Raw genomic sequence first — 18,971 nt, forward strand, 5'->3', positions numbered from 1 at the left:
ACGTCAGGTGGGTCGACGACAACCGTTGACTACCTGATGGTGCGTAGGCAAGATAGGGGGCACCTCCGGGACACAAAGGTGATCCCGGGGGAGGAGGCTGTTTCACAGCACCACTTGGTTATCTGCGACGTAAGGGTGAAAGGTGTGGGGAGAGCTCGGCGGGTGAAGTACCAACCGAGAATGAGGGTGTGGAGGTTGAAAGAGGTGACAGTAAGGGAGGCATTAAAAGAGAGGCTGAGTAGGGTCGAGGATGATGTGGTTGAGCTTGAAAGTGTTGGATGTCAATGAAAGCTAGTCTGTTGGGAGCCGTTGGTGAGGTATGTGGATGGACAAAAGGACCACCGAGGCACTCGGAAACAAGGTGGTGGGATGATGAAGTTGGAAAGAGGATTGACGTGAAGAGGAAGAAGTTCAAGGAGTGGCAGAAGGCGAAGGGTACGGGAGCAGAAACAGCAGAGCATGAAAGTTATAAGGCAGCCAGGAAGGCTGCAAAGAAAGAGGTAGCAAAGGCGCAGGAGGCATGTAGGAAAATGTTCGGAGAACGCTTGGATTCGGAAGAGGGTCAGAGAGCAGTATTCAGGATTGCAAAGCAGATAGCGAAAGAGAGGTGTGATGTGATGGGGGTGAGTTGCTTGAAGGATGAAGTGGGACAAATCGTTGTCGACCCAGATGGAATTAAAGGAAGATGGAAAAGATATATGGAAATGCTGTTGAATACAGAGAATGAATGGGATGGCAACATAGAGAGTAACCCAGTTTTAGGACCGGAAGAGAAGATAACTGAGAAGGAAGTTGAGGCAGCGAAAAAAGCAATGAAGGGTAGAAAAGCGGGAGGGCCGACGGGAGTTGTGGGAGATATGTTGAAAGCAGCAGGAAGTTGGGGTGTGAAGAGAATGACAGATATCTGTAATCTGGTGGTGAAAGAAGGCCGCATTCCAGTGGCTTGGGAACTGAGTACCCTCGTCCCTCTATACAAGGGGAAAGGTGACCCTCTGGAGTGTGGCTCGTACCGAGCGATAAAGTTTTTGGAGCATGGAATGAAGGTATTGGAAAGGGTGTTGGAGAGGAGGATAAGGAAGAAAGTGAAGATCGACGAAATGCAGTTTGGATTCATGCCAGGAAGAAGAATGACAGACGCACTTTTCATTGTGAGGCAGTTGCAGGAGAAGTACATGGAGAAGAGGAAGAAGTTGTTTCTTGGGTTTGTTGATCTGGAGAAAGCATTCGATAGGGTACCACGCAAAGTATTGACATGGGCATTGAGGAAGTTAGGAGTGGAGGAATGGTTGATCAGAGTAGTGATGGCAATGTACAAAAGAGCGCGCACAGCTGTAAGGACGAAGGACGGGAACAGTGGTGAGTTTGAGGTGAAGGTGGGAGTGCATCAGGGGTCGGTACTAAGTCCACTACTATTTGTAGCTGTGATGGAGGTGCTGGCTCAGAACGTAAAGGAGGGTTTACCGTGGGAGTTGTTGTATGCAGATGATCTGGTGTTGATTGCGGAAAGTATGGATGGACTGAAGGAAAAGATGAACACGTGGAAGGAATGTATGGAGACAAAAGGTCTGAAGGTGAATATCGGAAAGACGAAGGTGATGACAAGTGGTAAAGCATGTGGTGAGGTGGAAAGAACTGGGAAGTGGCCCTGTGCTGTGTGTAGGAAGGGTGTCAGAGTGAACTCCATTCAATGTACAATGTGCGCTGAGTGGGTTCATCAAAAATGTAGTGGTCTGAGAGGGTCATTAACCAGTGTGGCAGCTACATTCAAGTGTCAGGTGTGCACAGAGGGAGCTGCAGATGGAGGAGATGTTGAGTTGGATCTTGGAGACGGCGTGAAGCTGGAAGGTGTGAAAACATTTTGCTACCTCGGAGACATGCTGAATGGAGAAGGTGGATCAGACTCGGCAACGGTTGCTCGAGTGAGATGTGCATGGAAGAAGTTTGGGGAACTAAGTGGCGTGCTGATGATGAGGGGAGTGTCGTTGAAGCTGAAGGGAAAGGTGTATGCTGCATGTGTGAGAAGTGTTATGATTTATGGGAGCGAGACATGGGTAATGAACGTAGAGCAGCAACGAAGGTTGGAAAGGGTGGAAATGCGAATGGTTCGACGGATGTGTGGAGTATCGTTGAGAGAGAGGAAGACAAATGATGAATTGCGAAAGATGATGGGAATAGAGCCTGTGATTGATGCTGTGAAGAGGAACAGGTTGAGATGGTTTGGTCATGTGTTGAGGAAGGATGAGGGTGACTGGTTGAGAAGAGTGATGGAAATGAATGTAGAAGGAAGCAGAGGACGGGGAAGACCGAGAAAGACTTGGCTAAAGATGGTGGAAGAAGAAATGCAGGCAAGGGGGTTAACAAGGAGAGATGCAGAAAATAGGGCAAAATGGAGAAGATTGTCATGGGGACCGCAAGGCTAACCCCCGCTCTAGCAGGGAAAATGGCCTTTAAAATGCATGTTGTTGTTTGTTTGATCAATAATTTCGATCATTTTCTCCATTTATTCAATAAATTAGGATCATTTTCTCCATTTATTCAATAATTTGGATCATTTTTCCATTTATTCAATAATTTATCCATTGATCAAAAATTTGGATCATTTTTTTCCATTGATCAATAATTATTTGGAGCCTTCTCCATTGATCAATAATTTCTCCGTTGATCAATAATTTGGATCATTTTTTCCGTTGATCAATAATTATTTGGATCCTTCTCCATTGATCAATAATTTGGATCATTGTCTCCATTTATTCAATAATTTGGATCATTTTCTCCATTTATTCAATAATTTCTCCATTGATCAATAATTTGGAGAATTTTTTCCATTGGTCAATATTTTGGATCATTTTTCCATTGATCAATAATTATTTGGATCTTCCTGCATTGATCAATAATTTGGATCATTTTCTCAATTGATCAATAATTTGGATCATTTTTTCCATTGATCAATTATAATTTAGATCATTTTTCTCCATTGATCAATAATTTGGATCATTTTTTCCATTTGAGTATTAGCTCCATTGATTGGCTAAGAGCTCTGTGCAATGGCTGTGATGTATCGCTCAATGCGACCCACTTACACTTGCGACGGGTCTTAAGACACCAGAGGTTGGCAGTGGTTAATTTCACAAGAGATTACATTGCTGAATTGAGTTGTTGGACACTATCAAGTCATGTGGTCAAATAAACAAGTTTCAGGCCTTTCTGAAAATGAATTTGGGTTTTTGATGAAAAACAAAACAGGTGAGCTAAGTTCTGGACTCTATTATTTAATTAGGAGATTGAAGCGCGGTGCTACGCGCGCTTACTTGTACAACAAGAAGGAAGCGGACAACGCGGTAAGTTTAAGTGTCTTTATTAAAAGAGCTCACTGTAGTACTGGAGTGCTCCGGGCTGCGCACCCGGTGTATATCCCGCGGCTACGCCTACCCCTCGGGCGTGGCCGCCGCCCACTTGGTGCGTGGAATGATGCCCTCACGCCAGTGAGCTTTCGTGTCCGCCACACGCGCCCCCCCAGAATTCCCGCGCACCTGGAGGGCCAGTTTGCGGGGCAAACGGATGACCCGGCCGAAGCGCCCTCTGGCGACCGGCGGCGTCCGGGGTGCAGGGATGCCAGCTGGGATGCCTCCGGCTGCACCCGGGATGGGTGCAGGACCGGGGGGCGGCGTGCCGGCGGTCCGCCCGCAGGGGGGCGTCCCCGACGCGGGGGCCGAGCCACCGGCGGTGGGTGGTCCACGTCGAGGTGGGCCGGCTTGAGGCGATCCACCGAGACGCGGTCGGGAGTACCGCCGATGTCCAAGGTGAAGTGCTTCGCCCCGGTCTCCAGCACGCGGAAAGGCCCGTCGTACGGGGGCTGCAGTGGTGTCCGGTGGGCGTCGTGCCGGACGAAGACGTACTCCAAGGTGCGAAGCTCCGGGGCGACGTGCGTAGGCGGGTGCCCGTGGTACGCCGTCGGCACCGGGGCGAATCTCCGGGCTGTCTCCTGCAGCGCAGAGCGCTCCTGCGCCGCGGACCATGGTGCCGTGGGGTCGGGGAGGAACTCGCCCGGCACCCGCAGCGGTTGTCCGAAGACCAACTCCGCCGCGGATGCACGCAGGTCGTCCTTGGGCGTCGTCCGGAGGCCCAGCAGGACCCAGGGGAGCCTGTCGACCCAGCCGCCGTCGCGGAGGGTGGCCCGGAGCGCGGCCTTCATTCAACGAGCGGTGGAACCGCTCGCACAGGCCATTGGCCTGGGGGTGGTAGGCCGTGGTTCGGTGCAGCTGGACCCCGAGCCCCCGTGCGACCGGCCCCCCAGAGCTCCGAGGTGAACTGGGGGCCGCGGTCGGACGAGATGTCCGAGGGGGCGCCGAACCGGGCGACCCAGGTGATGATGAACGCCTGTGCGATGTCCGCCGCCGTCGTCGCCGCCAAAGGCACGGCCTCCGGCCACCGGGTGGTGCGGTCCACCATTGTCAGGACATGGGTGAAACCCCGCGAGGGGGACAGAGGTCCCACCAGGTCCACGTGTACGTGGTCGAACCTTCGTTCTGGCACCGTGAACGGGGCCAATGGGGCCTGGGTGTGCCGGTGCACCTTCGCGCACTGGCACGTGAGGCACGTCCTGGTCCAGCCGCGGACGGCCTTCCGGAGGCCATGCCAGACAAACTTGTCGGCGACCAACCTCTGGGAGGCCTTCGTGCCCGGGTGGGACAGGCCGTGGATGGCGTCAAAAACCTGGCGCTGCCAGCCCGCGGGCACGATGGGGCGAGGCCGCCCGAGGGAGACGTCGCACAAGAGGGCCGCGCCGTCGAACGGCACCTCGGTGACGCGGAGGCCCGTGACGGCGGTCCGCAAGGCCTGGACGCCGGGGTCGGCGGCCTGGTCCGCCGCCATCCGGGCATAGTCGATGCCAAGGTGGACTGCGTGGGCGACGGACCGGGAAAGGCAATCCGCCATCGGGTTGTCCTTCCCCGCGACGTGCCGGATGTCCGTTGTATATTCAGACACGGCCGAGAGGAGACGCTGCTGCCGGGCCGACCACGGCTCGGCGACCTTGCCCATCGCGAAGACCAGTGGCTTGTGGTCGACGAAGGCCGTGAACGCACGGCCCTCGAGCAGATGGCGGAAGTGCCTGACCGCCAGGTGAAGCCCGAGCAACTCTCAGTCGAAGGTACTATAACGGCGTTCGGGCGGGCGAAGCTGCCGGCTGAAGAACGCCAGCGGTTGCCAAGCACCACGCACCCAATGCTCGTGCAACCGCGTAGTCCGAGGCGTCGGTGGTGAGGGCGATCGGTGCATCGGGCGCCGGGTGCGCGAGCATGGTGGCGTTGGCCAAGGCGAGCTTCGCGCCGACGAACGCCGCATCCATCTGCTCGGTCCAGGTAACGTCACCTTTGCCCGGCTTCCCCCGGAGGGCCTCGTGCAAGGGGCGCAGGAGCTGGGCGATGCGGGGCAGGAACCGATGGTAAAAGTTCACCATGCCCAGGAACTCCTGGAGCCCCTTGATCGTGCGGGGACGCGGAAACCCCTTCACCGCCTCCACCTTGGCCGGTAGGGGACGGCCCCGTGCCTGGTGACGCGGTGCCCCAAAAAGTCGATGTCGGCGACGCCGAACCGGCACTTGGCGGGGTTCACGATGAGGCCATGCTGGCCCAGACGTTCGAAGAGCGTGCGGAGATGGTGAAGGTGCTCTTCGCGGGACGCGCTGGCGACGAGGATGTCGTCCAGGTAGACGTAGACAAAATCCAAGTCGTGAAAGACGCTGTCCATTAGTCGCTGGAACGCCTGGGCCGCATTCATCAACCCGAAAGGCATTCTCAGAAATTCGAAAAGCCTGAACGGCGTGATGACCGCCGTCTTCGGGATGTCCTCCGGCCTGACGGGGACCTGATGGTAGCCCCGGATGAGGTCCACCTTGGAAAACACGGTCGTGTTTGCCAACCGGGCGGAAAAGTCCTGGATATGCGGGACCGGGTAGCGGTCGGGGGTGGTGGCATCATTGAGCCGGCGGTAGTCCCCGCACTGCCGCCATCCCCCGCCGGGCTTCGGCACAATGTGCAGAGGGGAAGCCCAAGCGCTGTTGGAGCGCCGTACGATCCCCAGCCGCTCCAGCGTGGCGAACTCCGCTTTCGCCACCGCGAGCTTCGACCCGACCGTGGGCATAGACCGGCGACCCGACCATGGGTATATGGTGCTCCACCCCGTGTTTAACGGCCACCGCTGAGAAGGTGGGCCGCGTGAGGGCCGGGAAACTGGCGACGAAGCGGGTAAAGTCGTCCGCTGCCAGAAGCGTGCAAACTAAACTCGCCGGGACGGAACCTTCCAGCAAGCCACTTGGCAAGCTGCTCGGTGAGCCGCTCAGTGAGCCGCTCAACGAGCCGCTCAGCGAACAAGCGAGCGAGCTAAAGGTTTCGGCCTGGACGAGCCGTCTGCGCTTCACGTCGACCAACAACCCATTCGCACATAGGAAGTCCGCACCGAGCAGTGCCATTGGCACGCTGGCGGTCACGAACGACCATTGAAAGTGCTGCCCTCCGAACCGCAGGGAGAGGCAATGCTTCCCGAATGTGCGGATGGGTGTACCGTTGGCGGCAAGCAAAGCGGGGCCCTGGCCCGCGGTTTGCTTGTCGGACGTGGAGGCGGGGAGGACGCTTACCTGCGCTCCTGTGTCACAAAGAAAACGGTGCCCGGACAAGGTGTCCGTGATGAAAAGGAGGCTGCCGGAATGACCGGCGCTCATGGCCGCAAGTGAGCGCCGGGCGTTTCCCGACCCGTCAAAAGAGCACGGCGGGCGACACGATTTAGCCTGGCGGCCGAACCTGGCATGGTAGTAGCACCAGGTTTGCGGCGGTGACGGCCGCGGCAGCCGTGCCGGCAGCGGTGGTGGTGGCGGTGGTGGTGGCGGCGGCGGTAGTGGACGGGCGTAGCAGCGGCCATGAGGGAAACCGGGGGCGCTGGAGCCTCCGCACCGGGATCCACTACGGCAGCACCGTACACCAACCGCGTGTCGCAGGCCGCGAAATACTTGTCGGCCTCTATGGCCAGGGCGCGGGGTTCCTTTATTTTGGAACCGGCCAGTGCGAGGCATACCTGTGCAGGTAGCTGGTGTAGGAAAAGTGCTAGGAATAAGAAATCCGGGGGCTGGTCGCCAAGCAGGGACAGCATGGAATCCATCCGGACGGATGGTCGTGTGTCGCCGAGGGCGGGAAGGTCCAGGAGGCGGTCGGACCGTTCGATCTCCGTGAGCCCGAACGTGACGATGAGGAGACGTTTGAGCGCCTCGTACTTGTTGTCGCCCGGCGGGCGCCGAAGGATGGACACGACTCGGGCGGCAGTGCCGGGCCCGAGGGCGGCGACCATGTGGTAGTACCGGGTCTCGTCCGCTGTTATGCCTCGGAGTTGGAATTGAGCTTCGGCCTGCAAAAACCAAATGTCGGCTTGCGCTTCCCAGAACTCCGGGAGTTGGACTGCGACGGCGTTGGTGGCCATGGTGCGTTCGGTGGTCAGCAACGGCTGAACCAATCGGGGTCACCAGTGTGGTGCTGCGCACACACGACTTGATTGCCAGAGAGGTAGGCCACAACGCGTTTGTATAACAAAGAGTCTTTATTCAAAGCTCGTACTTCAGCACTGGGCGGGCTCGAGCTTAGAGCCCGCATATATGTGCCGAGGCCACGCCTAGTCCACGGGCGTGGCCGATCGGTCGAAAGGCGGGGCATGTGCTTTCGTCCCCCGCCTGGACGCTCGCGCCACCCACTGGTGCGCGGAATTATTGCCCCTTGTGCCCACCACAATACTAAAGTGAGACATGGGGGTGGACAAGCGAATGGTTGGATGGAAATTGGATAATTAAACAGGCTCGGAATCAGTTTCAGTCGGTCTCATTATGCGACCAGGATCAATGAAGGTTTTCAAAATAAAAATAGATGAAAATAAAAAGAACAAAATCTAGCTTACACGTGTCTGTCCAGGAGCAATGTGGAACCTCTTCAGGATGTTGATGAGAAAACTCTGAACCTCGTGCCATGGATAAATACTGTTTGAACCATCAAGGACAATAACGATGTCTCTGTAGAGGCCACACTCTGAAAATATTTGCAAAAACAAAAAGGAAATTAGACAAAGGAGGAAGCCATTCGGCCCATCGTGCTTGTGCCACACCAATACCAGATTAAATAAATCTGTCAAAACAACTTAATTTCATTGGGGAAATGAGGGGACTCCTGAGGTTGAGAATATAATATTGTGGCAAGATCAGGGATATCACAAGTGGAAAAAAAAATGGTATATAATTATATATATGTTCGATGTGTCACCATGTGTGTCATTGTGTCACCCAAAGTGTTCTTTGTGTCACCTGTGTATTTTGTGTGTCACCATGTGTGTTCTGTGTATCACCTGTGTGTTCTGTATGTCACCATGTGTATTCTGTGTGTCACCTGTGTGTCTCCCTGTGTGTTGCCCTGTGTTACCCTTTGTATCTCCCTGTGTGTTCTGTGTGTTACCCTGTGTGGTCTGTGTGTCACCTGCGTGTCTCCCTGTGTATTTTGTGTGTCACCATGTGTGTTACCCTGTGTGTCACCATGTGTGTTCTGTATGTCACCTGTGTGTCTTCCAGTGTCACCCTGTGTGTCTGTCACCCTTTGTGTGACCCTGTGTGTTACCCTGTATGTCTCCACGTGTCAGTCACCATGTGTGTTCTGTGTGTCACCTGTGTGTCTCCCTGTGTGTTACCTTGTGTCACCCTTTGTGTTACCATGTGTGTTACCGTGTGTGTCACCCTGTGTGTTTTGTGTGTTACCCTGTGTTACCATGTGTGTTCTGTCGGCCTGCAATAATAACTTGAAGAAGAAAAAAAAAAGAAAAAAAAAGTGGAAGGTTCAAATAATAACTAATGTAATAACTAACTAACTAATAATAATAAATAATAACTAATAACTAATCAAATAATGCAATAATAACTTGAAGGAAGGTTCAAAATTGGAATAATCCTATGCCCTGGAGAAAACCTAAGGAATAGATCACAAAGATGTTGTGACACAGAATAGCAATTATGCTAACAATACACAACTGGATGAAAATGTGATGGTAAAACAGAAATTACAATACAAATCCTGACATGAAATATTCACATTTATCGGGGGAATAGTGAAGTCATCGAAGGATACAGTATCATAAAAGGGCCAAGAATCATCATATGTAAAAAGATGATAAGATGAAGAAAAAAACTATTCATTCGGACAACTAATCTGCTGAAATGTGAAATTCTTCTTCTGATTCTTGTTCTCTCTCTGTGTTAAAGGATGGGTTTATACAACAGGCAATTTAAGTCCATTTTCCCTGCAAGACCGGGGGTGAGCCTTGTGGTCCCCATGACAATCTTCTCCATTTTGCCCTATTCTCTGCATCTCCCCTTGTTAACCCCCTTGCCCGCATTTCTTCTTCGACCATCTTTAGCCAAGTCTTTCTCGGTCTTCCCCGTCCTCTACTTCCTTCTACATTCATTTCCATCACTCTTCTCAACCAGTCACTTTCATCCTTCCTCAACACATGACCAAACCATCTCAACCTGTTCCTCTTCACAGCATCAATCACAGGCTCTATTCCCATCATCTTTCGCAATTCATCATTTGTCTTCCTCTCTCTCAACGATACTCCGCACATCCATCGAACCATTCGCATTTCCACCCTTTCCAACCTTCGTGGCTGCTCCACGTTCATTACCCATGTCTCGCACCCATAAATCATAACACTTCTCACACATGCAGCATACACCTTTCCCTTCAGCTTCAACGACACTCCCCTCCTCATCAGCATGCCACTGAGTTCCCGAAACTTCTTCCATGCACACCTCACTCTAGCAACCGTTGCTGACTCTGATCCACCTTCTCCATTCAGCATGTCTCCGAGGTAGCAAAATGTTTTCACACCTTCCAGCTTCACGCCGTCTCCAAGATCCAACTCAACCTTTCCTCCATCTGCAGCTCCCTCTGTGCACACCTTACACTTGAATGTAGCTGCCACACTGGTTAATGACCCTCTCAAACCACTACATTTTTGATGAACCCACTCAGCGCACATTGTACATTGAATGGAGTTCACTCCGACACCCTTCCTGCACACAGCACACGGCCACTTCCCAGTTCTTTCCACCTCACCACATGCTTTACCACTTGCCATCACCTTCGTCTTTCCAATATTCACCTTCAGACCTTTTGTCTCCATACATTCCTTCCACTTGTTCATCTTTTCCTTCAGTCCATCCATACTTTCTGCAATCAACACCAGATCATCTGCATACAACAACTCCCACGGTAAACCCTCCTTTACATTCCGAGCCAGCACCCCAATCACAGCTACAAATAGTAGTGAACTTAGTACCGACCCCTGATGCACTCCCACCTTCACCTCAAACTCACCACTGTTCCCGTCCTTCGTCCTTACAGCTGTGCACGCTCTTTTGTACATTGCCATCACTACTCTGATCAACCATTCCTCCACTCCTAACTTCCTCAATGCCCATGTCACTACTTCACGTGGAACCCTATCGAATGCTTTCTCCAGATCAACAAACCCAAGAAACAACTTCTTCTTCTTATCCGTGTACTTCTCCTGCAACTGCCTCACAATAAAAAGCGCGTCTGTCGTTCCTCTTCCTGGCATAAATCCAAACTGCATTTCGTCAATCTTCACTTTCTTCCTTATCCTCCTCTCCAACACCCTTTCCAATACCTTCATTCCATGCTCCAATAACTTTATCGCTCGATACGAGCCACAGTCCAGAGGGTCACATTTCCCCTTGCATAGAGGGACGAGGGTACTCAGTTCCAAATCCACTGGAATGCGGCCTTCTTTCACCACCAGATTGCAGATCTCTGTCATTCTCTTCACACCCCAATTTCCCGCTGCCATCAACATATCTCCCACAACTCCCGTCGGCCCTCCTGCTTTTCTACTCTTCATTGCTTTTATCGCTTCCTCAACTTCCTTCTCGGTTATCTTCTCTGCCGGTCCTAAAACTGGGTTACTCTCTATGCTGCCATCCCATTCATTCTCTGCATTCAACAGTATTTCCATATATCTCTTCCATCTTCCTTTAATTCCATCTGGGTCCACAACGATTTGTCCCACTTCATCCTTCAAGCAACTCACCCCCATCACATCACACATCTCTTTCGTTATCTGCTTTGCAATCCTGAATACCGGACCGCTCTCTGACCCTCTTCCAAATCCAAGCGTTCTCCGAACATTTTCCTGCATGCCTCCTGCGCCTTTGCTACCTCTTTCTTTGCAGCCTTCTTGGCTGCCTTATAACTTTCATGCTCTGCCTTTTCTGCCCCCATACCCTTCGCCTTCTGCCACTCCTTGAACTTCTTCCTCTTCTCGTCAATCTTCTTTCCAACTTCATCATCCCCCCACCATGTTTCTGAGTGCGGTGGTCCTTTTATCCATCCACATACCTCACCAACGGCTCCCAAAAGACTATCTTTCATTGACATCCAACCACTTTCAAACAAAACCACATCATCCTCGACCATACTCAGCCTATCTTTTAATGCCTCCCTCACTGTCACCTCTTTCAACCTCCACACCTTCATTCTCGGTTGGTACTTCACCCGCCGAGCTCTCCTCATACCTTTCACCCTCATGTCGCAGACAACCAAGTGGTGCTGTGAAACAGCCTCCTCCCCCGGGATCAACTTTGTGTCCCGGAGGTGCCCATCTCGCCTACGAACCAGCAGGTAGTCAACGGTTGTCGTTGACCCACCTGACGTGTATGTAACAAGCTTATTATCCTCTTTCTGGAACTGAGTATTACAAATCAACAAATCAGCTCCATCAGCAAACTCCAAAATCCTTTCACCTTCTCCATTTCTCACACCATATCCGTAACCCCCATGAACTCCCTCAAAATCGTCCATACTCCTTCCCACATGTCCATTTAGGTCTCCTCCTGCCACAACAACTTCCTTATCTTTCACGTTTTCCATCAGCTTCTCTATTGCACACCAGAACTTGTCCTTCTCTTCATCGCTCCGACCAACCTGCGGAGCATATCCCAAGATGACGTTCACCAAGAGCTTTCCAATCACTATTTTCACCATCATCAACCTTTCACTCACTCTAGTCACACTCACCACACTGTCTACAAACTCCTCAGAAAACAGGACACCAACACCATTCACGCCTTCTGGGCACCCTTGCCACACAAACTTGTATTTCTGTCCCTGCCTACCCTTCACCATTCTCACACCACTTCCCTTCCATCTCGTCTCCTGCACACAACATATGCCTACTCTTCTTCAAACCAATACTTCCACCACTTCTCCTGATCTCCCTGTCATTGTCCCTACATTCCATGTCCCAAACCTCAGAAACCGATCTCCACGTCGGGCATCAGACGTTTCGTCGTCATAAATGGAGTGATTTCCACCGTTGCTTCGATCGGGTTCCCCTCCTTGAGTTTTGACGAGAGGGAGTGGGGTCCCCCACGGGGTACTTCGGGCTGTACCCTGCCCATATGTAGTTGTAATTGTCATGGTTCTCTTTTTGAGGCAAATGTTTTTTTTTTTTAATGGCCGGATGCCCTTCCTGATGCCAACCCTTTTCGTCGCCTCTTACGACACACAGGTATACGGTGTACCTATTCTAAACCGGGGTACACACCGGGGTACACACACATCGTTTATGAACAAGAAAAATGGCATCTGGAAGTGAACAGTAAAGCCACCTGTGGTCAATCTCTGTCACTTCCTTAACCTTTACAGTCAAAGCATCCCAGTACAAGAGAACCATCTTGCAGTTCCGAATATCACTTCTGGAAAGACACCCTCCCCTTCCAATAGCCCAGTCCGCCAGCCTTATGCGCCCTACTGCAAGGAAACTCCTGCTTTAAGAATTGCAGTCTTTGATGAACACTGATGTTGCACACTTTATGTCTGCATGCAAATCCCCCACCTCCCACCCACTCACCCTGACACCTCCCTAACCAAGCACTGTTGCATACTTTTATGTCTGCACCCACACTGCATAACCTCTCACCATCCATCCCACATCCGACATGAACCAAACCAACACATTCGCCAAACGAACATATGTGCCAAACCAACACATTCGCCAAACTAACACATGCGACAGACTATCACATGCGCCAAACCAACACATTCGCCAAACCAACACTTGCGCCAAACCAACACATCCGCCAAACCAACACAAGCGCCAAACCAACATATGCGCCAAGCCAACACATTCGCCAAACTAACACATGCACCAAACCAACACATCCGCCAAACCAACACAAGCGCCAAACCAACACATTCGCCAAACCAACACATTCGCCAAACTAACACATGCACCAAACCAACACATTCGCCAAACTAACACATGCGCCAAACCAACACATCCGCCAAACTTACACAAGCGCCAAACCAACACATGCCCCAAACTAGCACATGTGCCAAACTAACACATTCGCCAAACTAACACATGTGCCAAACCAACACATTCGCCAAACCAACACATGCGCCAAACCAACACATTCACCAAACCAACACATGCGCCAAACTAGCACATGCGCCAAACTAGCACAGGCACCAAACCAACACATTCGCCAAACCAAGACATGTGCCAAACCAATACATTCGCCAAACTAACACATTCGCCAAACTAACACATGCGCCAAACCAACACATGTGCCAAACCAACACATTCGCCAAACTAGCACACGCGCCAAACCAACACATTCGCCAAACTAACACATGCGACAAACTAACACATGCGCCAAAGCAACACATGCGCCAAATCAACACATTCGCCAAACCAACACATTCGCCAAACTAACACATGTGCCAAACCAACACATTCGCCAAACTAACACATGTGCCAAACCAACACATTCGCCAAACGAGCACATGCGACAATCTAACACATGTGTCAAACGAGCACATGCACCAAACCAACACATTCACCAAACTAACACATGTGCCAAACTAACACATGCGCCAAACCAAGACAAGTGCCAAACTAACACATGCGCCAAACTAACACATGCGCCAAACCAACACATTCGCCAAACTTACATATGCGCCAAACCAACACATCCGCCAAACCTACACATGTGCCAAACCAATACATTCGCCAAACTAACACATTCACCAAACTAACACATGCGCCAAACCAACACATGTTCCAAACCAACACATTCGCCAAACTAACACATTCACCAAACTAACACATGCACCAAACCAACACATTCGCCAAACCAACACAAGCGCCAAACTAACACATGTGCCAAACCAACACATTCGCCAAACTAACACATGCGACAAACTATCACATGCGCCAAACCAACACATTCGCCAAACCAACACATGCGCCAAACCAACATATCCGCCAAACCAACACATCCGCCAAACCAACACAAGCGCCAAACCAACACATGCGCCAAGCCAACACATTCGCCAAACTAACACATGCACAAAACCAACACATTCGCCAAACCAACACATTCGCCAAACTAACACATGCGCCAAACCAACACATCCGCCAAACTTGCACAAGCGCCAAACCAACACTTGCGCCAAACTAACACATGTGCCAAACTAACACATGCACCAAACCAACACATTCGCCAAAATAACACATGCACCAAACCAAGACCTTCGCCAAACGAACACTTCCGCCAAAGTAACACAAGTGCCAAACCAACACATTTGCCAAAGTAACACATGTGCCAAACCGACACATTCGCCAAACTAACACATGTTACGGGTGTTTCAATCCACGGATGTTTCAATCCACGAATCCACGGAATCAATCCACGGATGTTTCATAGATTAAATTGATTGCATAAAGCTATTTGACTGGAATGTCAATGCCACAAAATGTAGAAATACTTCATGTTCTTTCAACTTGCTAAATCCAAGGTTCGGGATTTAAAGCCCTTGTACCCTTAAATAAATCTCGAATAACTTATCATGAGAGATGACAAAGTTGATGAGAATTTTTTTACCATATCTCATGGGAAGTTCTTGGAAAGAATCCAATACTTATCAGATTTTCCCACGACTTCTGCCAGTTTTGCTTAAATTGCTTATGTGTGGGGAGAGGGATGTGCCATGACACAACTTCAAGACTTCTTACTCTGAACAGCTGGTTTGATACTGCCAGAAATCTTCAAGTCTGCCGTGATATTGCTGCAAACCCCAACTGTAAAGTAAGAGTTGCCACAGTGCTGGGACCAAAGGGGTCCACATGCCTGCAAAAATGACAAAGAAAAACTTGAGTATTTTGACAATCACTTTTTCTAAATGATATATAGTCATCTATATTATAAAAGGAGCCTGGTGTTGGCTTAGCGGATGGGGTGCAGGCTTGGGATCCTAGGACCCTGAGTTCGAATCCTGGTCGATTGTTGATTCAACGCCAGGGGGGTTGACTCAGCCTGTCATCCTTCTGAGGTTAGCAAATTGAGTACCAGCTTGCTGGGATGAATGTGCTAGTGTATGCCCCGGTTTAGAATAGGTACACAATATCCTTGTGTGTTGTAAGAGGCGACTAAAAAATTGGCGTCAGGAAGGGCATCCGGCCAAAAAAAAAATGCCTCAGAAAGTGAACCATGATGATTGTTATGGGTCCGGCAAGGCTAACCCCTGCTCTAGAAGGAAAAATGGCCTTAAATAGGGAATTTATTTGTGATATTATAAAAGGAGCCGTGTCTGTCTGTCTGTCTGTCTGTTTGTTGTGTTTTAGCTTGGAGCGGATTAACGGATTTCAATAATTCCAACTACGGTGTATTTGGGTAACTCCCAGAGGTGTTTGCGATCCAAAAATATATTATTATTTTTTACTATTTTTTTTTTGGTATGTGACGCGCGTGTCAAAACTGCAAATGCCAACAAGTGACATTGGTTATCCCTGCACGGAGAGCAAGATCTCACAGGAATCCTTTTTTTTTCTTACCCCATAGATTAGCCATCACAGCAAAGATTGGTATTTCCGTCAGCAAAGCGACGGGTCTTATCTATATAATAATAGCGTAAGGACTCGACTTTGTTATCCCTTTTACGCCGCACCCAGTGACCCGATGCCCACGGCACTAATGGATTACGATCTACAAACCGCGCTCTTTGTTTATTACGTACAGCCATACTCGAAAAATCGGAATTAGCCGACGTTGGGGCCCAAAAGCATCCGATTAACTGCCGATACGACGCCATCTTATTGGCGTCTGCTGGGTGAAGGCGAAGCAAGCCGTCCGCTGATTGGACAGTCGAAGGCGACAGCAAGCCGTCCACTGAGTGGACAATCCTGAGCATGCATTTGTGCCGGTGTCGTCGATCACGGTGTGCGCTAACCTCATCAGGTGGGTTTACCATAATTTCTTCCAACCGCGCTCTTTGTTTATCACGTACAGCCATACTCGAAAAATCTGAATTAGTCGACTTTGGGGCCCAAAAGCATCCGATTAACTGCCGATAATATGCGTCAAGTTGAACAGGCGCAAGCAAGAGAGGCCGCTGAACGTGGTACCCCTCCAACAAGCGTCACCATGTACATGAAGCTGGGTGGTGACCAGCGCCGCTACAACGAGCCCCGTCATGACGAAGTGGCTGTTATTGTCGTCGGTGACAATGGTGCTCCACCTCCCAACAGAGACATTGTTGTGTACCCACGTGGTGATGCTCCTCGCAATATTTCTTACATGTCTTCTAATATGGACCCCATGGTGTATCCTCTTTTATTTCCGCGAGAAGACCTTGGCTGGACTAACAGGTGCCCACCAGGGACAACGAGCTCTTATACCCCGTATCAGACTCGCCCCATCTGATGCCAGTTTACCCTTCGTTCTACAGCGAACTCAGTTTCCTGTTCGCCTGGCATATTCAATGACCATAAATAAAGCCCAGGGCCAAACATTCCGTAAACTGGGTATCTATTTGCCTGCTCCTGTCTTCTCCCACGGCCAGTTATATGTGGCATGTTCAAGAGCACGGTCGTTCAAAGATGTGTATATCAAGGTTGATAATACGAGTACGCAAGGAGTCGTCAGAGGCTTGACTATTACCCCCAAACATTGTTTATCCAGAAGTTTTAAAATAATTTCAACCTCTGATACTGCGTTCATTGTATTATATTCCTACTGCTCTGCCTTGACATTGACGCTTACCAATGCGCCAGTATGGGGCTAATTCCAGTCGATTTACTAATCCGTTCATTTTTTTTTAAGTCTATGGTTCTACTGCTGTTCCTTTCCATTGACACATACCACTGCGCCAGTGTGGCCAGAGTGGTGCTATGCCGATTCCTATTACGAATCCATTCATTTTTCAAAAGTATATCGTCGCGTTGTCATTTACGTAGATTGCAATAAATACGTTGTTCATATACGCACTCTTCATTCTCATCTTTCTTCCTAACTCTTACTCGGACAAGCAAATCCCCTATGCCATCCATAATGGTACACTCTATCCATACACCACATCCTCCCTTCCGTGGATGTTCCATGGGTTTCGGCTAGTATTCTAGTATTAATAATAATAATAATAATAACAATAATAGTAATAATAAAAAATAATAATTGTATTTATATAGCGTATTTTTCCTATGAATAAAAGGTGCTGACTCATACAGTATGCACATAACAAAGTTCTCCAGCTTTAGATTATTTTTTTAGCAAGGTCCATAGTGGAGTAAATACACATGCAAGCACGCACAGATGCACACACAGATACACACACAGATATACACACAGATACACACACAGATACACACACACACACACACACACACACACACACACACACACACACACACACACACACATATATATATGTCAACATTAAATGGGCAAACCAACTCAGTTGCAGTCTGTGAAAAACACAAACGTCAACTGCCTAAAGCAATGTCAAGTGCTACACTGCTAACCGCCACATTAGTGAGCTGACATTGGCTTGAGGAAGCTTTATTTTGCCAAGACCAAAGGCCAACCCCCTGGGGAAAGGAATCAATCCACGGATGTGTTTCTGACTCTTTGGCAGTCATCAGCATGGAGTGGTTTCCCCCCAGAAAGTAATGACATGCCTTTCCTTGAGGGAGTATATACCTTTAGCTGTTTAGCACTCCTTAACTGGAAAGGTGACCATGAAACTCTGTGTCACACCAAAACTTGCTGCAAGGGTTCTGATCAACAGAGGGTACCAACCACACAAAAACCCTGTTTACCAGCAGTTAATTAGGATTTAAAGTTGTAACCAGCAGGATAAATATAAACACAATACATTATCAAACTGGCTTAAGTTAAACAAAGTTCTCATTAACTGGTAATGTGCACTTGAGTGGTTGATCTTAGAATAGAGAAATGCTTTGGGTTCGATTTAAAGAGAATCAATTATGCTATCCTCATATCATCCACTGTAATAACAATTGTTATTGTTATTGTTATGCAAATCTGTTGTTAACACACGACTGGTAAAGATAAAACGCAGATAAACAAAAGCAAACATACCAGAAAGCCATTAGTGGAAGGTTCTTGGATCAGAGTAAGTCCCATGGTCATGTTGTCACCCATCTCAGTGGCATTGGGAACGGAAATGGAGTCTAGTTGAAGTAAAATAAAATTATAACATGAATCACAAAATTCACTTTAATAAACTAAGTCTCGCAATGACAACCAAAATATGCAGCCATAAACAACAACCCAACAACAACACTCCCTCTTGCACCACCCCCCCCCCCCACCAGCCCCCCTCACCCCCACCACCCCCCCCCCTCCCCACCCCCACCACCCCACCACCCTTCCACCTCCCCCACAACCCCAGAAAGACAAGTTTGACCCTCAATGTCAAAACTTAGTAAGTCACAATATCCTTAAGAAATGAATTCCACGTTTTTAACTGAGGACTGAGCACATTTTTAATGAGAAGCAAAACCTCAAAGCACTTTACAAAGTAGAGGTAAGAAAAGGTAAAATGAGGAAAGCACAATGATAAAAT

At 49.6% G+C, this 18,971-nt stretch overlaps 1 protein-coding gene across 2 annotated transcripts in view; it reads right to left on the reverse strand.

Moving 5' to 3' along the window:
* Nucleotides 1–18,971, reverse strand: part of ITGA11 (integrin subunit alpha 11) — a 206,370-nt gene that overhangs the window by 117,542 nt on the left and 69,857 nt on the right. For both annotated transcript variants that reach the window (XM_068108969.2, XM_078771963.1), the window contains exons 4-6: nt 18,485–18,576; nt 15,121–15,235; nt 7,936–8,063 (exon numbers count right to left, since the gene is read on the reverse strand). In XM_068108969.2, the coding sequence (XP_067965070.2) occupies nt 7,936–8,063; nt 15,121–15,235; nt 18,485–18,576 (335 nt within the window). The remainder of the gene's footprint in view (nt 1–7,935; nt 8,064–15,120; nt 15,236–18,484; nt 18,577–18,971) is intronic.

Source organism: Myxine glutinosa, chromosome 2 (assembly GCF_964187855.1).
Source record: "Myxine glutinosa chromosome 2, kmMyxGlut1.1, whole genome shotgun sequence".
Taxonomy (NCBI): domain Eukaryota; kingdom Metazoa; phylum Chordata; class Myxini; order Myxiniformes; family Myxinidae; genus Myxine; species Myxine glutinosa.